A 27,672-nucleotide genomic window follows, 5' to 3' on the forward strand; every position below is an offset into this window, starting at 1 on the left:
TATATATATTTTTTTTTATATGAAGGAAATGGTTCTTAAAACAGATATTAGATCAATGTCAAAACATAACATAATCACATGACTATAGAGAAGATATTCTCAAGAAAATGGACAGAGAAAATGTAATTTATTTGGGGGGAAAAAATGTTTTGCATACATTTTAAAAGGCTTTAAACGATTGCTTCAATGCAGTTTGTTTACTAAAATAAAAAAGTAAAATGACTGAGACGCATACATGCCGGATGCTTAGCCAGGTGGTTTATTCAAAAACACAAATACTACAGTGTATTATTCCACTCCCTCGTGTTCTTCATTCCCAATTCAGAATTCACACGTTTTGGTGATTTTTGAGTCACAAACACAAACGACTAACAGACGAGCTTTGTCTCTACAACATAGAATATAATACGATAACGTGTCGTCACATGTGGCACTAACATAATAATAATAATAATAATATAATACTCTTCTGTACTGTAACTACGACCTCACGCACAAAATACAAACTCATAAACACGTTGAAGTACAAAACTGTAGGAAACACTGTTCCCTAACACGTTGTTCCACCTTTGGAGTGAAATATGAGAGTCACTGCTCCCGATAAATACACACAAGTACACTGTAAAACACACACTCGCGCACACACACTGGTAGACAAAAACTACCGTCACTGCCTGTCATTATGGAAGACCCTGCTTCCGATAATGGGTGTTTAAATTATGGAAGGCACTGCTCCCGATAACCTGGTCGCGTTAACGAGCGTTCCAAGCCTTAAACGTTCGACTCGCCAATCGGCTTCCACCGAAGTCGGGGTTTTTGCAAAGTTTTCTTTAAATTTAGCCAAAGTTCCCCAAAAAAAACAACAGCTTTAGCTAAAAACTGACCATTTTTTTGCCTCTTTTACAGCTTTTAAATGACCAGTTCAATCATAATGATATCAGTAGTGTATACTAGGACTGCACAATATACGGAAAATGGATCTCAGAATTCTGATTTTAATCTCTGAGGAAAAAAAAAGTCAGAATTCGGAGGAAAAAAAGAGAATGTCATTCAAACACTCAAATGTTCCTCTTTTAAAAGCTTTAAATAACAACAGTCATAATTAGATCAGTAGTGAATAATGTATCGTCATTAGTGAACAGAACTCAACAGCATTTCAAAATAAAAGTAACCTTAAATAATACTAACTCCAATTTAAGCCCATTTAAATTTGACTGAATTGAATTAAATGTTATTTTGAAGTGTATTTTCCGTATTCAATGAGTTATGGATTTGATTCACCATAAAGAAAATGATGAACAGTTTATTTTCTTCGGTGTTTTTTGTTATATTTTAAATTCCTTTGTTTTAATAAATATGTGTAGGGCTGCAGCGATTGTTCCATTCCATTAGATTTTGATTTTTCAGTTTCTTTGCTACGTGTAACAAAGAAAATCTGTCATTTTGGTTCGGAGACAAAACAAAAAAATGTTTTCCAACATATTACGGACCAAACATGTCCTGGATTAATCAGGAAAGTGATCGACAGAAAATCATCATTAGCTGCAGCCCTAAATGTGTTTTTTTTTTTTTACAAAATCGTCTATTGATCCACAGGGTGAATATTGTGCAGCCCTCGTGCAAACTCTTCCTGCACATGAAGAACAAACAAGCGTTTGTTGTAGCAGATGCTGCCGTAGAATGCGACAGTATAACCGTCATAATTATGGAAGGCACTGCTCCCGATAACGTCGTATAAAAAAGACAAGCGGTTACGTTTATAGTGGACACTGCCACTGATAAATAAATCATAATATTAGTATAAATTAAGGTTTCTCAGTGAGTCGATGGTCTCGGCAGAAGATGAAGCTTCTTCTTCAAAAAGATCTATTCCTCGTTTTACTAAGGTAATAGTTCATGCTTTTAAATATTAAAATAACATAATATTCAATACATTTGATCACAGTGTGTTATTTCTGCCAGCAGGGGGCTCTCTCTCCATCGAAAACAGTCACAAAAGACGGAGTTTGATCACTGCAGAGTGGGATCACGAGCTTCTGCTCAATTCGTAACGTAGCGACTGATCCTCTCCGTCATTTTTTGGGGTTTTGTTACAAATTGCACGAATGTCAAGTTTTAGATATTTGAGAAATGTTACGTTATTACGGAAGTGTATTAGTGCTACGTGTGAGATTGAAGTCAGAATTCTTAGATCAAAGACAAACTCAGATTTCTGACTTTAATCTCAGAATTCGCGCCTTTTTATTTATTTTTCTTTGTTTCTAATTTTTATTTCACCTGTGGCACGAATACTCTTCCTTACGTCATGCGCTTGAATTCAATTCTTGCTCGGAGATTAGCGAGCGTAACTGACATTAGTGTCACATGACCGCCAATGAACATTTATTTAAATGTGAGCCAAAACTAATTGCTTATACTTTGCATCCAGGATGTTTGTTACATGAAACCTGTGGAGTTTTAAGTTTTTAACACGTCTTATTTTCAAAAGCCAATGTAATTTCTGCCAGCAGGGGGCTCTCTCTCCATCAGAAACAGTCACAGAAGAGTTTGATCACGTAGAGTGCTGAGCTTCTGCTCAGTTCGTAACGTAGCGACTGATCCTCTCCGTCTTTTTTTGGTTTCGTTACAAATTGCACGGATGTAAAGTTTTAGATATTTGAGAAATGTTCCGTTATTACGGAAGTGTATTAGTGCCTTGAGATTTCTGACTTTAATCTCAGAATTCGTGCGGTTTTATTCATTTTTCTTTCAAATTTTTATTTCACCTGTGGCACGAACACTCTTCCGTACGTCATGCGTTTAAATTCAATGAACATTCATTTAAATGTGAGCCAAAACCAATCGCTTATACTTTGCATCCAGGATGTTTGTTACATGTAACCTGTGGAGTTTTGAGTGTTTTGAACGCATCCCTGTGCTCTACGGTCGACCTGAATAGCGTTTTGTTTTGCCACGCCCACTCACACTCGTCTCCGCCCCGTCTCAGATCTCGTCGTGGACGTCCCAGACGTCGCCCACCATGGCGTACGAGCAGCCCTGCAGGGTCCAGGTGGCCAGAGCCAGCTGCGCGCGGAGCTGCTCCGTGTCGGTCGTCTCGGCGATGGACGCCAGCGTGTGCGAGCCGCGGCCGAGCAGGACGTGACGGAAGGGAGTCCGAGTGGGAGACACGTACGGAGAGAGGAGGAAGTGCTCCACCTGGGAAATAAAGAAGAAGACGACGATTGTGTGAGCTATTATGTTAAATATGCACGACGTGACGGCACGGCGGACGTTATCTGACCGTCATCAGCTTGTCGTTGATGCGTCGACAGGACTTGGCGTTTTCCAAGTCGCTGTTGGCGACGCTTCTGCCGATGCTTTCTGCGGCGCGGTAGAAAGAACCTCGGGCTCGGATCAACCACGAGAGATCCAGGTCCTTCAGCTGACCGGACTGAAGAAGAGAATTCGACGTAAAAAAAATATTTAGTGCACAAAATCCCGTCTCTGGATAAATAAACAATCCTTCAAAAAGACTGACCCGCTGCAGCGCTTTGATGTGGTTGTAGACGAGCTTCACCGCCGCGTCGATCACGTCGCCGTAGCGGCTCACGTCCAGAACGAGCAGGTGGTCGTGGACGAGTCGCGCCGCCATCGTGCCGGCGAACTGCGCCGCCGCCGCCGTCATCTCGCTGGTGCGTTGGTTGGTCTGGTAACCCAGGTGATCCTTGTTGTCCAGGTTGGTGTCGTAGTACGTGTACGACTCGGTCTTTGGACACGAATGAATACAATGTTAGCGACATAACGACACACACATCAATCTTTATGTTATTTTGAAAGTCAAACCACAGAATTTCATTTCACCAAACACAGAATTTGTCTTTTTTTTTACCCCAGCATACCTTTCAATATCTGGCAGTCATTTACAATTTACTGCATGTTAAAGTCGCGTATTAACGATTTAAAAGGAAGAAAAACAAGGTTGTTGTACATGAACATCAGATTGTGTGTATTTAAACATATTTAAATAACATTTGTTTGTGGTTTTTGTCTCGATGTCCAAAAACAGGCCGGCTTGCAACCTGCAACCACGCGAGTAAAATTACCGTAATATTTTGGCGCAGATGAAAATTAAATGGCAAATCTGGCATTATTTTGCAGTACAATTGTTTTACCACCACATTTTTTGAGGAGTAATAAGACTCACGTTAGGGGAAGTGAAGTGGAAAGACAGAGAGGGAATTCCAGAGAAGGCTATGAAGGGATAAGCAGGGTCATCCATGGACATGGGCTTCATTCTGTCAAAACAAGATCATTGATAACATTTTATTTCCCCAGGTTTTGCAGCCTTAAAAACATTTTTAAGTTTTCACAACTCTAAAATATATAAATTAGGACTGTATTTAGTTATACGTGAGTGTTTGTAACATTTTATTGACAGTAACTGTGAGATCTAATCTATACCTGGTACCAAAATAACAAAATCCAGCTCCAGATTTGAGCAGTTCAAGTATTTCATCAAACTTTTAAATCCTCACAAAACTAACATTTAAAACGAACAAAAACAAACGTGTCAAACGTACACGCTGGCCTCCCAGTTGCTTTGTCCCACCATGTCGTACACGGTCCCAGAACCGAGAGGACTCTTCACCTGTGCGGACAAAAGACAGCAGATTACCGTCAGGATTACAGTGTGTGTGTGTGTGTGTGTGCGTGTGCGTGTGTGTGTTTACCTCTTTCATAGTGGACTCGATGAGGCTGTGGAGCAGAGGACTCGCTGAGGCCATGAAGCTGCCTCGACCTGGAAATAAAAACACTTGGTTAAGCACGAGCAGAACTAATGTCGGGGATATTCGGTACAGTTCTGTACGAACCCATCACCAGTCCATCCAGGCTGATGTAAGTGAACACACTTTTGCCAATGGAGGACATGTAAGCCTAAAAAACACAAACACAAACACAAATGAATTAAAGATTATTTCTACTGCAGTAGATGACGTATTCATCTTATTTAGAGGTGTTGCAAAGTCTTGTAGTTCTTACCTCCAACCACTCGGTGGCGCCAACATTTCCATACTCTCCCCCGCTCCAACTCGCAAACACGATGCTTCTCCTCGGCCTGAACCGATCTAGGATCAATTTAAAATATGAGTATAAATTAAAGTTATTTTTGTTTTTTCTTTAAAGGGTGAAAACAAAAACAATATCGGATTTGTTTTTATTCAAACCGAACGAAATAGAAAAGCGTGCATGAAGGGCATGATGAGGACAGGCGAACGACGAGGACAGGTGAACGAGTGACGAGGACAGGTGAACGAACGATGAGGACAGGTTAACGAATGATGAGGACAAGTGAACGGGTGAAGAGGACCGGTGAATGAACGACGAGGACAGGTGAACGGGTGATGGGACAGGTGAACGAGTGAAGAGGACAGGTGAATGAACGACGAGGACAGGTGAAAGAACGATGAGGACAGGTAAATGGATAGCGACAGGTGAACGAGTGATGAACGATGAGGACAGGTAAACAGGTGGCGACAGGTGAACGATGAGGACAGGTGAATGGGTGATGGGATAGGTGAACGAGTGACGAGGACAGGTGAATGAACGATGAGGACAGGTACATGGGTGGCGACAGGTGAACGATGAGGACAGGTGAATAGGCGATGGGACAGGTGAACGAGTGACGAGGACAGGTGAGAGAGGACAGGTGAACGAGTGATGAGGATGGGTGAACGAACAATGAGGACAGGTGAACGAACGATAAGGACAGGTGAATGAGTGGCGACAGGTGAATGAACGATCGACTTGGACAGGTGAACGAACGATGAGGACAGGTGAACAAGAGATGAGGACAGGTGAACGAGTGATGAGGACGGGTGAATGGGTGGCGACAGGTGAATGAACAATCGACTTGGACAGGTGAACCAGTGACGAGGACAGGTGAATGGGTGATGGGACAGGTGAATGAGTGAACGGTGAGGACAGGTAAACAAACGACGATTACAGGTGAATTGGCGTTAATTCATGTCCCTGAGTGAGTAACATTTGTGACCTTTAACAAAACAAAAACAATATCGGATTTGTTTTTATTAAAACTGACAGGAAACGGAACAGAAAAGCCTGCATGAAGGGCGTGATGAGGACAGGCCAACGACGAGGACAGGTGAACGAGTGACAAGGACAGGTGAATGAACGATGAGGACAGGTGAACGAACGATGAGGACAGGTGAACGGGTGAAGAGGACAGGTGAATGAACAATCGACTCGGACAGGTGAACTAGTGACGAGGACAGGTGAATGAACGGTGAGGACAGATGAATGGGTGATGGGACAGGTGAATGAGTGAACGGTGAGGACAGGTAAACGAACGACGATTACAGGTGAATTGGCGTTAATTCATGTCCCTGAGTGAGTAACATTTGTGACCTTTAACGTTGATACGTGATGAGTTTACATATTTTATTGTGTAAAGGTTTGTTTTTCATTAAAAACAGTTCATGTGAGGTTTGTGTTCCCTTGTCCTTTTAACTCAGTAACTCGAGTACATTTGTAGAGCAGTACTTTTACTTGTACTGAAGTGAAATTTTATCAAACCGGTGATACTTTTACGCGAGTAGACTGTTTCAGTGCTTTTTTCCTCTGCCTGACATTTTCTTACCTTTCTTCACCATCTCGCTGAAGGCCTTGGCGAGCTCCAGCAGCACAGACGTCCCTACGTTGGCTCTGGCGTAACCTTTACCCCAGGCGTCTCTCTGAGCTCCGAGGACAACGTAGAGATCTGTCGTCGCCACAAATAACATTATCGGAATAAAAGAAAACATAAATCACGCCGGGGACGATTAGTGTAAAACAAAACACTTATGTTTTAGCTGTACCAGGATCGGTGAATCCTTTGACGACGCCAAACACGTTGCGCATTTTCGTGTTCACCAGCGCGTTGTTCACCTCCACGGTGACGTTTTCGATGCCTCCCAGTTTGTAGGACAGCGAGGGGAAGCCGCCGCTGAATCCACTGCTGGCGTCGGGTTCAGGGCCGCCGATTCGTCTGCAGAGGCGACGGAAAAAACAGAGTGTGGGGAAAAACGGTCTTTTTCACTTCATGGAGTGCGTTTGTGTGAAGATGAGCTCGGCTCTTACTGAAGAAGAGTGTCGGCCATGTTGGAGGTGATCGTCTGGGCTGGGATTGTGGGGAGGCCGGACGACTGAGTCGGAGGGAACTGGGTGTGGTTGAAGGAGGGGAATCCGGGAGTGTACGGGTCACCGGAACCCAGGTGGACCTGATGAAGACACGGACAAGTTAAAGGGACACTGCGTAGTATTTATATGACCCAAAATCCACTTTTGTATACATATTATGTGTCTAGTCATGTAAAAGAACATGGTCGCGGGGCCGCTGTTGCATTGCCACGACGCCATGTTTCTACGGGAGCCTGTATGGACAAACCCGAGAGAACAAATCGAGAATGAGAGCGGATCTTTTTACGCGTTTAGAACGGATGACCACGCGTATTTTACATCGGATAAAGGAGCACCAGTACCTGACCGTACGCCCGCACCACGGAGAAAGACGACATTTGACCGTAGCGCTCAGGGAAGGGAGGGGGTGAGCAGAGGAGCAGTTTGTTGTTGTAAATGTCAGCCTCTCCTCTAGATGTCACTATAAACTACTTACTTCACCATTAAGGCCACGCCCAGACGGAAACGACACGAAAAAAAAGGCGTCAACGTTAATGCAGGAGCGTTTCCATGACGACTGACTGGAAAAGCATCGGGCAGCACCAGGAATGTTTACGTGCCGCGGGCACCATTTACCATTTACCAGTTAGCTCCGTTAGCGCGCCTATAGTGGAACTGGAGCGGTCTGTTTATTAAAGGGAAAGAGCAGCGCTAACAAATAACTAGCGTACCTGTGTTACTGCGTATGTGTGCCTCCGTTTAGCGTTACTTTAGAGACTCATTTTAACAATCGGGAGTCACGTAAACGTGACGTCACAGGCGTCTTTTTCCAGTCAGTTGTCATGGAAACGTGTCTCGCACGAGATCTTTTTCTTTGCCGTCAAAATACAGTAAGGCTTTACATACACACAATATAATATCACTAAAGTAGTTTAAAACAATTATTGGTTTCCACGAAACTGCCTGTAGATTCCCATCATTCCTGTTTTTTTGGTTCCTGATCTTTGGTGACTAGCTTGTCTCCGACTGCATTAGCATCCTTGCTTAAACTGGTGCTGGGCACGTTAGCGGTGTCAACGTCAATGCCTTCCGTTTTGTTAAAATTAGTCTCTAAAGTTACGCTAAACTTTAAAAACACAGGTACGCTGGTCATTTGTAGCGCTGCTCTTTTCCGTTTAATAAACAGACCGCTCCAGTTCGACTGTAGGCTAACGCTAACGGCGCTAAAGGAGCTAACGCGGCCAACAAAGCTAACTAGTAAAACGGTGCCTGGACTCCGGTGTCGCGGCACATAAACATGACGCCACGTGCGTCTTATTCCGGTCAGTCTTCATGGAAGCGCGTCATGCGCTAACGCATGCTAACGTTAATGTGCCTAGCCTCATTAAAACAAAACACACAAAAAAAACTGCTCTACCATAAAAATATCAAACAGTAGACCGTTAACAATCCCATTTTCTAGAAAATCCCAAAATCTTAAATAGAGAGTACGGTGGCTTTAACGTAAACTCTGTTGTCCCTATGTTGTGTTCTTGTGCTATTTAAACGTAGCATTTTAGGTTAATAACAAGACGAAAAAATCATTAGAACGTCCTCTTTTCACCGCAAATGTCTTATTGTATCATGTAGTACATCATACAGTGACTTATCATGTCACGTTTTATCATACAGCGTTGTGTGTTTCGTGTTAAACGTACGTGCCCAAACAGAGCGGTGTTTCCGTCATACTTGTAATCTTGACTGTCTGGATAGATCAGCACAGCGGCGGCACCTTTCGCCGCAGCGTTGGCCACCTGACGAAAAACAAACAAAACATAATGTAACGAAGGGAACTTCATTACTGGGAATTTTGCACTATTTTGGGTTTGACTTCGTACGGCACGGCGTACCTGCTCCGCGTACGTGATCTTTCCCTTCCGGAGCAGCAGGACACTGGCCTTCAGCTCGACGTCCTTCTTCTGCACCGCGTCCAGATCCTGGCGACGGCCGTAGTTGCCGTACACCAACTTCCCCTGTGAACAGGAAACTCTGTATTCCCCACGTTCTTACATCCTCTGTATATATACATACTGTACAGTTAAAAACGTAACCGCTCTGTGTTCTCAGGCTTAAAGACGCACCTGAACTCTTCCAGTGGCACTGTAGGCCAAATACCCCGCAGGCTTGAAGTCGTCGGACCCAAAAATGACGAGGTTTGGACGATTGCTGCCACAGAATGACACAATAATTGTATTTATACGGAATATAAAAAAGGTTTATTATCATAATCATATACGCAGTAAAAAAAAAAAAATACATCTACGTCTAAATTATATCACAATATTCCTTCATGATATCACAAATAACCATATTTGTGAGGAAATTTAACAGAATTTCCAAATAAAAGTGTTAAAAATCAGTTATAGAGTTACAGCGCCCCCAACAGGCCAACAAGAAGGAAGACATTAAAAAAAATGACCTCCTTGAATTAGAACATGAGCCTAATAATAATAATAATAATAATAATAATAATAATAATAATGAATAACCAGATTATTACCCATCTGGCTTCTGCAGCTGAACGTAGTGAACGTCGGTCCATGGATCCATGTCCAGGTTCATGAACTCATCCTGGACGCGGATCGCCAGACTCTCGTCCTCCACACTTCCTGTTGAACGTCTGGACAAATTAAAGTCCCTGGGAAAAGAGGAGTAAAATGTGATCATACTACTGTACAGTTTATTCACATTTAAGATACAAACAAAAACACACTACATGACGGACAAGGAGCAAAACATGTTCCCTTTAACTTTATCAAGAAAAATGGGTCAAACTCTGTGTTGAGTTTTTATAGTGAAAGGAATTACAGGTATATTCAAGGCATTTCCTCTATTTTTTAATAAAATCTGAATTCTGAGATTAAAGTGAGAATTCTGAGAACATTCTGATATTAAAGTTAGAATTCTAACAATATTCTGAGATTAAAATGAGAATTCTGAGTAGATTCTGAGATTAAGATAGGAATTCTGAGCATATTCTGGGATTAAATTTAGAATGCTTAGAATATTCTGATATTAAAATGAGAATATTCTGAGATTAAGATGAGAATTCTGAGAATATTCTGAGATTTAATTTAGGATTCTTAGATTATTCTGATATTAAAGTTAGAATTCTGAGAATATTCTGGGATTAAAGTTAGAATTCTGAGAATATTCGGAGATTGAACTCAGAAAAAACTCAGGATTCATGCTGTTTTATATTGGTGTTTTTTTGTTTGTTTTTGTTTTGTTATACATGTGGCACTAGTTCTCTCCCATAGGATGAAGAAGTGATTTCACCTCCTAATTTTTTTTTTTTTTTTTAACGTAGCATGAAACTAATCAAACTTATCATGTTAATGTTCATAGATTTTATTCTTCCACTCGCTCTTATCCAATGTCACACACTGAGAAACACAAACCAGTGCTGAATCCTGGTACTTATTAGGGCTGATTTATTCATTTATCGATTACTCTTCTACTAATATTAAATCAATCGATCTGTTGGAGTGGAATTAAAAAAAAAATATATATATATATATATATTTTGCATCATATTTTTCATCTACTGAACCCAAGAGGCCAAGCAGAGAGGGAAGAAGAGGACGTTTAGTGAAGACTGAGAAAACCAATGAATGCAGTAGCTGCGTTTGACCACAGAGGGGCAGTAGATACACCCATTTTATCTTATTTTTTTTAAATCACAACATGAATACTACACTACTTTCCCCTCTTACTGTGAAGATTTGCACCTGGTTTGCTTTGCTCCATGTAACAAAAGAAGAATACTATTCTTTAGATTAGATTAGATTATAGTCGAGTTTGTTTCTAAGGATACGGAGCAGTGACCTTCCTGATGACGGTGGGACATACAATAGAGCAAATGCAGAGAAAGAGGAGGAGACTGACCAGATTAACCAGATTATCCCTTAAATAATCACATTATTATTATTATTATCGTTCCCTCCCTCCGTCTCCTTTGTGTCGTCTCTGTGTAAAAACGAGATGTTTACCTGAGCGTCTTGTCAAAAGTCTGACTGGTGAGTCTCTGCGCGAGCGTCTTGGCGACGGCCGACCACTGCAGAGGTAAATCTGTAGGTGGCGCCAACTTGGTTGTTTCAGACGCTCGATTTTGCGGCTCAGCTTCCACGGCGTCGCTCGAGTCTGGTTTCACCGGCTCCAGTTTACGGTGACTGACGTAACCGACCAGGTATCCTTTAAAAAACACAGAGGAGGAGGAGGAGGAGGAGGAGGAGGAGGCAAATAAAGTGAATTAAATACGTCATGTGTTCTTTACTGTCACTGTAACTGGATTAAGTCACTCAGCTGGACTCAACAAGCACTAGAGGGTCATTTACTGAAATAATGAAGTTATATAAAGTAAATAATGTCAGATTAAGATGTTAATTTAGATTTAAATGTAGTTTTAACCTTAAACCATGACGCAATATGTGAGATTAAGACGTAAATTTACAGTTTTAACCGTAAACAATGACGTAACATGTGAGATTAAGATTTTAAGACTTTCATTTACAGTTTTAACCGTAAAAATTATGTAATATGTGAGATTAAGATGTTAATTTAGATTTAAATGTACAGTTTTAACCTTAAACCATGACGTAATATGTGAGATTAAGATGTTAATTTAGATTTAAATGTACAGTTTTAACCTTAAACCATGACGTAATATGTGAGATAAAGATTTTAAGACTTTAATTTACAGTTTTAACTGTAAACAATGACGTAATATGTGAGATTAAGATGTTTAGACTTTAATTTACAGTTTTAACTGTAAACAATGACGTAATATGTGAGATAAAGATTTTAAGACTTTAATTTACAGTTTTAACTGTAAACAATGACGTAATATGTGAGATAAAGATTTTAAGACTTTAATTTACAGTTTTAACTGTAAACAATGACGTAATATGTGAGATTAAGATGTTTAGACTTTAATTTACAGTTTTATCCTTTAAAAAAAATTACGTAATATGTGAGATTAAAATGTTAAGATTTAAATGTATGCTTTTAAATGTACAAAATTAGATTAAGATGTTAAGACCTTAATTTACAGTTTTAACCTAAAAAAAAAAAAGATTTAAATTTCAATAATGAAAATGAAGTAATACGTGAGATTAAGATTTAAATTTACGCTTTTAAATTAGAAAAATGACATAATATGTGAGATTAAGATTTTAAGACTTTAATTTACAGTTTTATCCTTTAAAAAAAATTACGTAATATGTGAGATTAAAATGTTAAGATTTAAATGTATGCTTTTAAATGTACAAAATTAGATTAAGATGTTAAGACCTTAATTTACAGTTTTAACCTAAAAAAAAAAAAGATTTAAATTTCAATGATGAAAATGAAGTAATACGTGAGATTAAGATTTAAATTTACGCTTTTAAATTAGAAAAATGACATAATACGTGAGATTAAGATTTAAATGTACGCTTTTAAATTTGAAAAATGACTTACTATGTTAGATTAAGATGTTAATATTTAAGTTTACAGTAATAAACTTCAAACAAACAAACATAAAATGCTGCATGAAGATGTTAAGATGTAAATCTCCACTTTTAAACCTTTAAATGTTAAACTTTTTGCACTTTTAAAATCCTGAATCACAGAAGTTTACCAGCGACAAACACCAGCAGCGTCCCCAGCACCAGGCAGCACAGATTACGGCGGCTGTGTCGCAGAGGTTCTGGACCCAGAGCGGTCGGAGAGCCGTCCGGCCGGACCGCCGTCTCCGGGACGTCAACCGCGGCGGCGTCGCCGTCGTCTTCGTCGGACAGTTTGACCTCCGCGTGTCTCGCTCTGTCGGCCGCCGGCTGCAGCGAGAACCTGCTGTAACGCTCGCTGTTCATCTGGAGGCGACGACAACAACAACAACAACAACAACAAAACAACGACAGATTACATTACAGAAACAATCACACGACACGAGGACGAGGACGACGACGACGACACACAAACACTCACCAAGTTGTTAAACGCGGTCCTCACTCGATCCATGTTTCTGTGACTGTTTGAAAAGACGGTGACGATGAGAGAGGAAGAGAACAATCGGTGTCATGAAAGAGAAGAGGGAGTGAGGGAGTGAAGGAGTGAGGGAGTGAAGGAGTGAGGGAGGAACAGAGCTCTGCTTTCTGTAAACTGTCTGCAGGGTGGAGGCTGTTTTCACTATAAACAGACTGATTTCCTGAAACTGGAGCGACAACAACATTGAAATCTGAAGTTTTTGCATCTATAAAACAAGAGAGCATCGATTTAGAGGTTATTTTTAGTCGTAATTGTGTGAGTTTTTTCCCTCTTCTTTTGACTTTTAATCAGGGCCGTTTCTAGCTGTTTGGGGGCCCTATGCGAGATACTATTTGGGGGCCCCTATTTTTTCAAACTCAAGGTTTTCTGACTTTTTACCTGATTACCCCACAAACACTTACATGCTTTGCAAATATATGCATAATGAACGCATCCAATACATGCAGATAAAGACAGGTACTTTTAATTCTCAAAAATATAATAAAATATGAGTCTGAACTTGCAGTTTGGGGGCCCCCTGGTGGCCGTGGGGCCCTATCCAGCTGCAAAGTCCGCATATAGCAAGAAACGGCTCTGACTTTAATGCTGTGTGTCTGCCGTGCTTTTATTTTGTAAAAAGCTGTAGAAATAAAGTATGTACTTCCTGTCTACAGTTTTTGACAAAACAATCAAAAACAGGCCAAAATAATCAATAAATACTGATTAATCACATCGACATCATTCAAACAGAATGAAGACTTAATATTAATGATGATAATAATAATATTTTATTCTAAGCAGTAAAATATAAGTTAGTGCTACAACAATAATCAATTAATCCATTCAAATGTTTAATTTTAATGATTAAAACAACAACTTTTCAGCTTCTTAAATGTGAATATTTTCTGTTTCCGCAGTTTCTTTTGCTCCGTTTGAAAAAAGAAATCATTAAAACTTAACAATATCGGACAAAACAGGTGATTTTATGAACCAAACGACTAATTATACGTGTCCCCGTGGACACGTATGTAATGCAGACATCCGTTTAAAGATGTAACTGCAAAATAAAAACGGATTTTCTCTACAAATCTCGACTTTGTCTCTATTCTGGACACCGTGGATGAAAATATTACCAGAAATCCATTGTAAAGACATTAAATCTGTGTTAAAAGGCTGCATTCAGTGACATTTAAACCCTTTTTTAATCCCATTTATAACTGGTTTAACCACCAACGCTAAATAAACACCTCCCGTCAATAAGACTTAACTTTGTGTTTCATCCATAAACATGTCAGACGCCGTCACAGCTTAAAGGTAAAGGTTTTAAATAGAGAACATATCTGATTGTGTGAAACGCACGTCAGGAGATTTCAGTACAGAAATAATAGATATGTATAGTTTTTTGGGTGTAAATCACTCCGTGTCAGTGTTTATTCAGCTGCATTATTTTAAATTATTCCTTAAATAGTTGTTTAGACTAAGAAATGTTAGAAAATAGTGAAAAAATGTGATTAAATTGAGACAAAGAGATATTTTAACAATTCAAACACATAACTCACAATTATTTCCACTAGTATTTAGTTTTTAATGTTCGAAAATCTAAAATGAGGTTTTTCTTAGTCGTATTTACCTCTGATATTATATTTTTTATTGTTTGGCCGATTAAAATGTCAGGAAACGAGGGGGAAAAACCTCAAAAATGAGGACGTTCTCCAAACGTTTGGTCCACAAACCAAAGCTTATTCAGTTTTAATGATTTCTTTTGTGAAATGGAGCAAAATAAACCCTGAAAATATTCACATTTAAGACGCTGAATATTAAAGAAAACACTTAGAAATCGATAACAAAGCTGTAGTCCTGTTTTATGTTGTTTACAACACCTTAAATGTGCTATAAAAATGTATATTCGGTATATAAAAATGTCAGAAAGTCGACATTTATTGCTTTAAAACTGCTGTTATTTTGATTTTATTTAATTTGTACATATATCCAGTTCGTAAAATGCACATTTCTGACATCGACATTAAAAAATACATTCGTATTTAAAGGTTAAAAGGTGATTTTATGACTTGTGTTGTCGTTTGAACGACATAAGTGCATGAACACAGGGGAGTGGTGTGAGCCTACGTGACACAGCATCACGCCATGACTCAACAACACAAAGCACAATTTAATATGAAAACACACAAACATGACAATATTTTTAAATCACCGTATTTTACATCTTTGAGACAATTTCTTGATTTTTTTTAAGGATGTAATTTCACGTGTTTTTCCACGAATATCGTTCCGACAAACTCACGCACACAAAAGAGACAGAAAAGACGGAGGAAAGTGCACAAAAACGGGAGTAAATCGGTGAATAAAGACAACTAAAATGTGGACTTTCTTTAAAGACGAGCGTTAAAACGCCGCGTTTGTCGTTTAAACGGCGCGCGTGCTGCGTCACGACAGTTTAAAGCTTATGTTTAATGTCTGTGTGGACAATTCGACTTAAAATTAAAGCATAAATAATCCGAGTTTGGATTAAAAAAGGTGTAAATTAGTGAGTGAATAAGTGTGAGGGAGTTTGTACCTTTTCCTCTGCGCAGGTTTCAGCTCCGCTCGGTTGCTTGCTGCTGCTGCTGATGATGATGATGATGCTGTTTCCTTATATGGTCACTTCCGCCTTCCGTAAACTCGTCACGGTCACGTGTCACATGCCACGCCCACCTGCAGGTTGGACGCGGAAGAGCTACGCCCGCTCTGCCTTGAAGACACGAGTGTGTTGTGCTGGTGGCCACTCTGGGTACTGCAACAACAAATACAATAGTAAAAGAGACGATGAACACATGAATGTATCTATCTGTTCTTAAAGTGACTGATAAATGTGAACACATGAAACTACTTTTAACACGTTGTTGTTGTTGATCCTAATAATATGGTCATGTTACAGTCTGCAGTTTATTTTAATATTTTAGGATCATTACATGAACCATAATAGTCATTATGACGATAAGCTTTATTTGTGAGCGACGTCTACAAAAGAAGTTATGATATTCAATGGAATGTTTTTGTAATCTTTAAAGTACTTAATGTTATTTATCATTATTTTTCTTAGACAATAATATATAAAAATCCCTGAGTTCTGTGACAGTGAAACTGTTGGAGAAATATTAAACATGTTCACCTTCATGTTTGAGGTCAAATAAAACACTCAATAAATATCAAGAGTGTCTTTTCTGCAGCTTTGTGCTCAGTTTGCATTCAGACAATTTTAGATTTGACAACATTTTTTTTTGATTATTAGCACAGACACAGTATGTCAGTGAATGGAAAAATCAACATTTGATTAGATTTATATCAGGTAAAACGGGCAAAAACAACATGATTCAGGGCATTTCAGTTGTTCTCTAACACCGTCGTCATGTTCACTTAACTGTATTTTCTTTGATTCATGAACATAATCCCAGATTTAAATGTTTACTTTAATCTTTCTACGTCTTTAGAATCTTTAACCTTTTATTAAATGTATTTTATGCTGTTTTCGTTTGGGATCATTTTCCTCTTTGTGTTGATGTTTTTTAATGACTCTGTGCAGCATCTTCAATCTTTTGCCTTTTGTTTAAAGAAAAAGAGAAATAAAACTACATTGACAATAATCTGGTCACTGTCATCAGTCTCACACACACACACACACACACACACACACACACACACACACACACACACACACACACACTCTGTGTCACAAATGTGTATAAATGTACAAATGAAAATGGACCAAAAGTGATGATAATTTTCAAAGTTAAAATTTTTATTTTCTGATGTAACTCTGATGTTGACGACTTCATAGTTTCATCATTAATAAAATAAGTCATCGCTTCAAACGACTTATTTTTTGTTTGTTTGTTTGTTCGTTTTTTACCACAAAGCAAATCTGCAGGAACACAGATGACGTAAATGTAAACTAATGTCAGAGAAATGTGAATAAATGAAGACATTGAAGGTTTTTCTGTTTCCATTTAAAAAAATATATATATATATATATATGTTACGACAATTACTATTCATGATGCCCCTGTATATACCTTCTTGTACTTTGATACTTTTTCTACTTTATAATCTCCTTTTTACTTTTTTACACTTTGCACCTTTGTGGCCTTGATTCTGGAAAACTCTAAAATGTTTGAATAGGGAAACATATATGTATAATAGTCCAGATCAAGTGTATTTCAGTCCACCTAAAAACGACAAATCAGAGTTAAGAGTTAAGAAAATCAAAGTGTATCAGGAGCAGCAGAATAAATGTGTTTTTTTTTTAAAAACGCTTTACAGCAGGATAATGATTTATTTACAGTTAACTACATGGTTTTGTTTTTTTAAGTATAAATTATAAAAAATCACTTGCAGTGAGTGTAGGACCATAGTACTAGACTGTTTGTGAACTACCAAGAGCCCTATAAACAAACACCCACACCGGATGTCCATATAAGGAGTTGTTCCCACGGCAATTGACAGCGCTTTCCTTTCCTTCTTCCTGATTGGTGTAGACCATTCGCGCGGCAACGTTCAAATGTCCGTATATAAGCGACTTCCGCGTTGGCTCGTGTTATTCAGTGTAACAGACGAGAGGAGCGGGAGAGTTCGTCTCGAACGTAAGTTTTTATTTGTTTTACTTCAACTGTGTTTCTGTGTTTCACCACTAACGTTAGTTTTCTACTTATTATCACTAAGTAAACGCCAGACCTGCCAACATATGCGCATTTTGCGCAGCAGACGCGCATTTTGACATGAAACAAACTACTATACGCTGCTATGGTGTGTCACTTCAAACTCTCTCTCTCGCTGGTTTTAAGCCGCAGAATGTGGGCTACAATGCTGTATAACTGTTTTAAATGTGACAAACGCAGCTCGAATAACGACTAAATTGCGTATTACATATCAAACTTCGTACGGAACCGCTGCGTCAACCCACTCGCTGCATTTCTGGATCAAACGCTCCGACACTTTGTCTAAAACACACTCCACAGGCTCAAATGAAAGCTAAAAGCGGTTCGCCCAACGACAACTGTAAAAAATCTCTTACCTTTTGATTTTTAGTCGTGAAAAAACGATTTTCCATTGAAAATTAAAGCGGTCTCTCGTCAGCCGGATTTCCTGTGTTACACTTAAAACAGTCCGGGCGTCTCTGGCTTACGTAACCTCCCTGAGAGAAGCGCATTTGCCGGTCGCGTCACATCAGCGACGCAGCTCAATGGCGCCATCTTGCGTTTTTTTTATTTGGAATGGAAAATATATAGAATTCTGCAGGAACTTAGAAACACAGCCATGAAGTGTTTTATATATTGAACACTAATAGTGATATAAAAGTGAACGTTCTTTCTGGACTAAAACCACTGTGGTTGTGCGTGTTAAATTGTTAAAATCTGCGGTTGTGTGTGTTAAAGTGTTAAAATATGCGGTTTGTGTTAAAATCTGCGGTGTGTGTAGGGTTGCAACGATCTCTCGAGTAACTCGATTATTAAAATCGACTTATAAAATCAAAACATTTGCCTCGAGTTTACGTTTAATTCCGAGCTCGCGCGATCTGCGGCCTGTTCAACGCCGGGGTCGTTGTTCCACCCGGGCCGTTCGCGCAGACGCACATCCGGATTTCAATGTGGAACAGAGTGAAACGGTCCGTAAAAGGCAGTAAATGTCTAAAGTGTGCCACGATTTCACAATAAAACCAGAAGCCAACAATGTTCAGTGTAACCACTGCACACATGTGTTGTAGCACAACAGCACGTCCTCTATGACTCGGTATCTGAGCCGGAAGCATCCAGTTGCTAATGCTAATGCTAACGACACCGGCATGTTCGCTGATTTAATGTAGTTTACTGGAGCGGACTGTTTGTCGTGATGCGATTTGACTCGATATGATGTTGCACACAAGAACACACACTCGTCTCTCGCGCGCGCAAGATCAATGTAATACTTTGTAGAATACTCGATTACAAAGTATTCGATAGCTGCAGCCCTAAAGGATACGTGTATATGTGTGTATTTGTATGTATTTGTACATGTATACACGTATGTATATATGTGTATATATATATATATGTATGTGTATATGTATGTGTATATGTATATATGTGTATATGTATGTATATATATGTATATGTATGTATATGTGTGTATATATGTATATATGTGTATGTGTATGTATGTGTATGTATGTATGTGTATATATATATATATATATATATATATATATATATATATATATATATATATATATATGTATGTATGTGTATGTATATATATATGTATATATATGTATATATGTATATGTGTGTATATATGTATATGTGTGTATATATGTATGTGTGTATATATGTATATACATACGTATGTGTGTATATACATACATATATGTATATGTGTGTATATATGTATGTGTGTGTATATATGTGTTTGTATATATGTGTTTGTGTGTTTATATGTGTGTGTATATATGTGTTTATTTGCGTATGTATATATATATACGTGTATGTGTATATGCGTGTGTATATGCGTATGTGTATATATACGTGTATGTATATATGCATGTATGTATATATATACGTGTATGTATATATATACATGTATTTATATGTATATATATATACATACGCGTATGTATATATATATACATACGCGTATGTATATGTGTGTATATATATATATATATACATACGTATGTGTGTATGTATATATACATACACACATATACATACGCGTATGTATATGTGTGTATGTATGTGTATATTTGTGTGTATATGTACGTACGTATATATATTAACACCTACTTTTTTCGTAACAGGTTCCCCTCGTCTGCTGCACCGGATTCCCTGGACGGACCGGACCGGAGTTGGGTTTCTGTTGTAAGTACAACAGAAACCACGTTTGTAAGTTTAAGGTGTACAAAAACACTACAGTCACATAACACTTCATATAAAGTCTATGAGACCACATGACATGAACACTTTGTTCATGTGATGTGGTTCTTAAAAGGCTTTTCAGAGGTTTATATAGAAGGTTTATATAGAAGGTCTATGAGAGCACATTACATGGACACTTAGTTCATGTCTTGTGTTTCTTAAAAGGCTTTTCAGAGGTTTATTTAGAAGGTTTATATAGAAGGTCTATATATATGGTCTATGAGATCACATTACATGGACACTTAGTTCATGTCTTGTGTTTCTCAAAAGGCTTTTCAGAGGTTTATATAGAAGGTGTTTATATATATATATATATATATGGTCTATGAGAGCACATTACATGGACACTTAGTTCATGTCTTGTGTTTCTCAAAAGGCTTTTCAGAGGTTTATATAGAAGGTTTATATATATGGTCTATGAGAGCACATTACATGGACACTTAGTTCATGTCTTGTGTTTCTCAAAAGGCTTTTCAGAGGTTTATATAGAAGGTTTATATATATATATGGTCTATGAGAGCACATTACATGGACACTTAGTTCATGTCTTGTGTTTCTCAAAAGGCTTTTCAGAGGTTTATATAGAAGGTTTATATATATATATATCGTCTATGAGAGCACATTACATGGACACTTAGTTCATGTCTTGTGTTTCTCAAAAGGCTTTTCAGAGGTTTATATAGAAGGTTTATATATATATGGTCTATGAGAGCACATTACATGGACACTTAGTTCATGTCTTGTGTTTCTCAAAAGGCTTTTCAGACGTTTATATAGAAGGTTTATATATATACATGGTCTATGAGAGCACATTACATGGACACTTAGTTCATGTCTTGTGTTTCTCAAAAGGCTTTTCAGACGTTTATATAGAAGGTTTATATATATACATGGTCTATGAGAGCACATTACATGGACACTTAGTTCATGTCTTGTGTTTCTCAAAAGGTTTTTCAGAGGTTTATATAGAAGGTTTATATATATATATATATGGTCTATGAGAGCACATTACATGGACACTTAGTTCATGTTTTGTGTTTCTCAAAAGGCTTTTCAGAGGTTTATATAGAAGGTTTATATATATATGGTCTATGAGAGCACATTACATGGACACTTCATGTCTTGTGTTTCTCAAAAGGCTTTTCAGAGGTTTATATATATGGTTTATATATATATATGGTCTATGAGAGCACATTACATGGACACTTAGTTCATGTCTTGTGTTTCTCAAAAGGCTTTTCAGAGGTTTATATAGAAGGTTTATATATATATATATGGTCTATGAGAGCACATTACATGGACACTTAGTTCATGTCTTGTGTTTCTCAAAAGGCTTTTCAGAGGTTTATATAGAAGGTTTATATATATATATATGGTCTATGAGAGCACATTACATGGACACTTAGTTCATGTCTTGTGTTTCTCAAAAGGCTTTTCAGAGGTTTATATAGAAGGTTTATATATATATGGTCTATGAGAGCACATTACATGGACACTTAGTTCATGTCTTGTGTTTCTCAAAAGGCTTTTCAGACGTTTATATAGAAGGTTTATATATATACATGGTCTATGAGAGCACATTACATGGACACTTAGTTCATGTCTTGTGTTTCTCAAAAGGCTTTTCAGACGTTTATATAGAAGGTTTATATATATACATGGTCTATGAGAGCACATTACATGGACACTTAGTTCATGTCTTGTGTTTCTCAAAAGGTTTTTCAGAGGTTTATATAGAAGGTTTATATATATATATATATGGTCTATGAGAGCACATTACATGGACACTTAGTTCATGTTTTGTGTTTCTCAAAAGGCTTTTCAGAGGTTTATATAGAAGGTTTATATATATATGGTCTATGAGAGCACATTACATGGACACTTCATGTCTTGTGTTTCTCAAAAGGCTTTTCAGAGGTTTATATATATGGTCTATGAGAGCACATTACATGGACACTTAGTTCATGTCTTGTGTTTCTCAAAAGGCTTTTCAGAGGTTTATTTAGGTTTATATATACAAGGTTTATATATATATATATATATTCGGTCTATGAGAGCACATTACATGGACACTTAGTTCATGTCTTGTGTTTCTCAAAAGGCTTTTCAGAGGTTTATTTAGGTTTATATATACAAGGTTTATATATATGGTCTATGAGAGCACATTACATGGGCACATTGTTCATGTCTTGTGTTTCTCGAAGGTCTACATATATGCACACACTTCCGACGTCGCTTGACTGACTTAAAACAGACCGACTTGTTACTTTTCAGGTTCTCGTGTTTTGATTGCAGGTGTTTCATTTCATGACGTTTGGTTTGGTCATGTGCTGTGATTCTGTTTGGCTTTGGTGCTATTTTGTTTGGCTTTGGTGCCATTTCTTTGGCTTTGGTGCCATTTGTTTGGCTTTGGTGCCATTGTTTGTTTGGCCTTTAACTTCCTGTTAAAAGGATGTTCGAGAAACTTTAGCATAGTCTCTCTTTTACTTCCTGTTAAAAGGATGTTTGAGAAACATTAGCATAGTCTCTCTTTAACTTCCTGTTAAAAGGATGTTTCAGAAACGTTGGCGTAGTCTCTCTTTAACTTCCTGTTAAAAGGATGTTTCAGAGACGTGAGCATAGTTTCTCTTTAACTTCCTGTTAAAAGGATGTTTGAGAAACATTAGCATAGTCTTTCTTCCTCCTTCCCTCCTCTTCCTTCCCTCCTCCTCCTCCTCTTCCTCTTCCTCTTCCTCCCCAACCGGCCGAGGCAGACGGCTGCATATCTTTGAGTCTGGTTCTATCAGAGATTTCTTCCTGTTAAAAGGGAGTTTTTTCTGTCTGGACTGTTGGGGTTTATTTTATGATATTGTTTGAGTAAGTTTATCTTTATTTATATAGAATTATTTAGCTGAATTGATAATAGCATCAAACGTAAGAACCGCTATTATCAAATATAGTCACAAAAATGGTAGCATACTATCCCCCTTTTCCTCGTCTCTTCCTCCTTCATCTCCCTCCCACTTCCTCTGTTCCCCCCATTTTTCCTTTCACCCCAACCTGTCGAGGCACGCTTGCCACACCTGCTTTCCTAACCTGTTCTGATAATGAAACTGTGGGATAATATGGTCTGCTGCATTGACTGCCAGAACGTTTTGGGTTTCCTCTTTCTTAGGAAGGTCTTGTGCTTTAGCTTTAGCAACAATTGTCCTCCACAGTTTGACTGTGTAGAAGTAAAACGGACAATCAGGATTATAGGTAATCTTAGACGACGCAAGACCTTTTAGGGATGTAAGTTAGATTGTTGGAGTGTATTTAGCCAAATGCTACCATTTTTCCTGTCTCTTGTCCCACCTCTCTTTCCCCCATATTTCCTTTCCCCCCAACCGGCCTTGGCAGACGGCTGCATATCTTTGAGTCTGGTTCTATCAGAGATTTCTTCCTGTTAAAAGGGAGTTTTTTCTGTCTGGACTGTTGGGGTTTATTTTATGATATTGTTTGAGTAAGTTTATCTTTATTTATATAGAATTATTTAGCTGAATTGATAATAGCATCAAACGTAAGAACCGCTATTATCAAATATAGTCACAAAAATGGTAGCATACTATCCCCCTTTTCCTCGTCTCTTCCTCCTTCATCTCCCTCCCACTTCCTCTGTTCCCCCCATTTTTCCTTTCACCCCAACCTGTCGAGGCACGCTTGCCACACCTGCTTTCCTAACCTGTTCTGATAATGAAACTGTGGGATAATATGGTCTGCTGCATTGACTGCCAGAACGTTTTGGGTTTCCTCTTTCTTAGGAAGGTCTTGTGCTTTAGCTTTAGCAACAATTGTCCTCCACAGTTTGACTGTGTAGAAGTAAAACGGACAATCAGGATTATAGGTAATCTTAGACGACGCAAGACCTTTTAGGGATGTAAGTTAGATTGTTGGAGTGTATTTAGCCAAATGCTACCATTTTTCCTGTCTCTTGTCCCACCTCTCTTTCCCCCATATTTCCTTTCCCCCCAACCGGCCTTGGCAGATGGCTGCACATCTTTGAGTTTGGTTCTGTCAGAGATTTAACTCTCTCCACTTGCCTTTAGCTGTGCTCGCTCAAAGTGTGATCTCTGTTGGGTTAGATTAGGATTATTATAGTCTGTGTGTGTCTTGATGGTTTCTGCCTTATTTGCATTAAGATGCATTTTATTATATATATGTATACATTTAAAGGAATTAACAGACTTTAAATGTAAATCACAAAAACCACTTATATTAAATAGCCTTAGCTAGAATGGGAGTCTTATCTGTACACCTTCTCTTTACCTTCTTTTTCTTATCCCTCATCCCTCTATCCCCCACTTTCTTTCCCCCTGACTTTCGTGGCCCAGCGCATGGCAAAAGCACTGTTTCGTCTGTGTACTTCCTGTCGTCGTCTGGGACAAAACTGTCGGGGGTCTCCCTTCCTCCTATTGCACCGTAGAGGTTTTTGTGATGTAGTCGTAGACCACATATAGTTTTGTCGTTGTCCGACACAGTTTGTGCAGCAAATGTGCAAACGAGTCATAGTGTGAACAGTAGTTGTGTTTGTGTGGACAATCGAGATGATGTTAAGTTGAGTCTCCTCCTCCTCCCCTCCCTCTTCCCCCCCAACCCGTCCAGGCAGACGCCGCTCACTTTGAGTCTGGTTCTGTCAGAGATTTAACTTCCTGTTAAAAGGGAGTTTTTTTCTTCTTCTCTTTATAGTGTTGTAAAGTAAGTTTAAACGTTAACCTCAGTAACACTTTAGTTGAAACGCTTTAGTTTAGACATTCACACAAACTGATTTATTTGAGAATCTTAACTTTTCAAACACATTTTTTAACGTTAAATTTCTCCACATCAGCGCTGTGCAAATAAAATGAAACACACTTAAGTCGCACCAGTCCATGTTTGGGCTAACGTGCAACACATTCTTGCTAATGTTCTTTGACAGATTTAGCTGTCTTTTACGAACGTCATTAGTCTTTTTTTGTCAGTTTTGCACGTCGTCTTTGGCTCCGCCCTCTTTTCGTCTCCCCGAAGCAGCTCAACGTTTTATTTGTGTAGCGCTGAATCACAACATACGTTATCTCTAGACTCTGTTTATAGACCATAGTCGTCCATGTTTGCTGCTGCTGCTTTTGTCTGTTTGTGTTTATAATCTATTCCAGAATGGAGACCTGACATGGAACAACCCTGATGTCCACCTGAGATTAGCCCCGCCCCCTCCTCCATTATACGAGAAGAACCTGAGGTTGTGAGTATATCAGACTCCAACTGTTGCATAAGTGACTGTTTTGTGTCTCCAATCTATTCCAGAATGGAGACATAGCGTGAAAACATGGAACCGCCCCGTGTCGACCTGAGATTAGCCCCGCCCCCTTCATTATTTGAGAAGAACCTGAGGTTGTGAGTATGTCAGACACCACCTGTTGCATCAGTGACTGATGTTTTGTTTTTCTAATCTATTCCAGAATGGAGACCAACATGGTTTTCACCTCGAGGCAACGCCATCGTCTCCACGCCATCGTCTCCACACCATCGCCGATGCACAGTTACATTGTCTCTGTATTTATTGACCTCTGTTTTGTACACAACACAAAGTCGCATCAAAATTAAAGTTGTTGCCGCTCGTTTGCACCGCCGCTCGATTACGCCGCTCGTTTGCGCCGCCGCTCAATTACGCCACCGCTCAATTACGCCGCCGCCCGTTTGCGCCGCCGCTCGATTACGCCGCCGCCCGTTTGCGCCGCCGCCGCTCGAAACCGCCTCCGTTCGATAACGCCGCCGCTCTAGAACGCAACTCGAAACGCAAAGCCATGTCACTGTCACACTTTGATTGTATTGCTGTTGTGTGAGTGTGTGTGTCTCTCTCTCTCTCTCTTGTCCTTTTGGCTCCGCCCCCTCCTCCCCCCCTCTCCCTTTCACCCCGACCGGTCGAGGCAGACGGCCGCACACTCTGAGTCTGGTTCTCCAGAGATTTCTTCCTGTTAAAAGGGAGTTTTTTCTCTCCACAGTTTGCCCTCGAGGCTTTTGCTCAGCGTGTGATTTGTTGGGTTTTCTCTTGTTAACTTTTTTTTTTATTATTTTTTATTATTCTACATAAAATCTAAATAAAGTTGACCTTAATTAGTGACGGAGACGAGGTCGGAGTGACACTTTTGATATAATCCATGAATGCAAACATTCACCAACACTCAGTTCAGGACACTGTTGATTTAGTTTGATTATAAAGGCTTAATTTAAAGGTTAATAAAGTAAAGGAGACAGAGTGAGAGTAGTCAACGTTACCGACCTCCATGTTTCCGTCTTTTCCTTCAGTTTTTAAACTGTGAACTCAGTAAAACTGTCCGACACAAACAGACTCTCAGTTCAGTCTCTCTGTTTGTCTCTGTGTCTCAGGACAAGACATTGAAGACATTTAGGACATTTCTATCAGCTCAAAGTCCTTTAAATCTCTCTTTTCATGTCTTCACAGAAACCAGCAGCTGAACACATGGACTGGATTTGACTGACTGACTGGACTGGACTGGCTTTAGCTTCTGTGAGAAGTTTTTGTTCTTTCTTTTCACTCTTTGTTGGTTCTGTCTCTTCATCTTTCATCCCCTCTCTCTGTCCTTTGTCGCTTTCCTTTTCCCATTTCTTCCATTCTTTCTTTTCATTTCTTTATTCTTTACCTCTTTCTTTACGTCATTCTTTAATTCTTTATTTTAAAAAAATATATTTTTTAATTATTTCTTTGTCTTTCTTTCTCTCAATCATTTAAATTGTTGTCTGTGTTTTAGTTTCATTTCCACTGAAACTTTTCTTCTCCTCAACAGGTTTTTCCTCACATGAAGTTTCACTTGTGACCAGCAGGGGGCGCCACATCAGCCTCATTCTCCTCCTTAACAATGATTCAACTGTTCATTTGTATGTTTGTTATGTACAGTGGATATATATAGATATATAGATGTATACATAGACGGTTAATGTAAAAAGATGCTAAAGACGTAGAAAGACTAAAGTAAACATTTAAATCTAGGATTATGTTCATGAATCAAAGAAAATCCAGTGAACTGAACATGACGACGTGTTAGAGCTGAAACAATGACTCCAATAATCCAGGACTATTTTCAGGATTAAAAGCAGATTTCTGATTGTTTCAGCTTTTTAAATGTGAATCTTTTCTTTGTTTCTTTGCTCCGTTAAAAAAAAAAAGGAATCATTTAAAAACTCAATCATTTTGTGTTTGTGGACAAAAACAAAGACGTTTGACAAGGTCATCATTTCCACGTTTGACAAACTCTGATCGATGTTTTCTGACATTTTCTGACGTTTCATCGACAAAAAACCAGGAAAATGAAGTGATTTACGAAGAGAATCGTTAGCTGCAGCTCCACTACGGTGGCCCTGAAGGACAGGTCGGTTGTTGTCGTTGTTTCAGTTGTTTCAGTTAATGACGTTGTGTTTCAGTTGTCTTGGTTCAGTTGAACAGTTGAAGTTGTTGTTTCAGTTGAGGTTGTTGTGTTTTCCAGTTGTGTGTTGGTGATCTGTCCTTCAGGGCCAC

General features: G+C 38.8%; 1 protein-coding gene across 1 annotated transcript; it reads right to left on the reverse strand.

Moving 5' to 3' along the window:
• Positions 1 to 2,982: 2,982 nt before the first annotated feature.
• Positions 2,983 to 13,194, reverse strand: tfr1b (transferrin receptor 1b; the record flags this gene model as incomplete). The annotated part of the gene is made up of 17 exons (XM_083901468.1): positions 2,983 to 3,195; positions 3,281 to 3,745; positions 4,184 to 4,274; positions 4,560 to 4,627; positions 4,710 to 4,777; positions 4,851 to 4,914; positions 5,020 to 5,105; positions 6,638 to 6,757; positions 6,855 to 7,024; positions 7,117 to 7,256; positions 8,853 to 8,948; positions 9,045 to 9,167; positions 9,276 to 9,360; positions 9,695 to 9,832; positions 11,187 to 11,388; positions 12,815 to 13,046; positions 13,162 to 13,194. The coding sequence occupies 17 exons, from the start codon at positions 13,192 to 13,194 to the stop codon at positions 2,983 to 2,985; spliced, it is 2,394 nt and encodes a 797-aa protein (XP_083757594.1).
• Between the last annotated feature and the right edge of the window lie 14,478 nt (positions 13,195 to 27,672).

Source organism: Microchirus variegatus (genome assembly GCF_963457635.1).
Source record: "Microchirus variegatus genome assembly, chromosome: 15".
NCBI lineage: Eukaryota > Metazoa > Chordata > Actinopteri > Pleuronectiformes > Soleidae > Microchirus > Microchirus variegatus.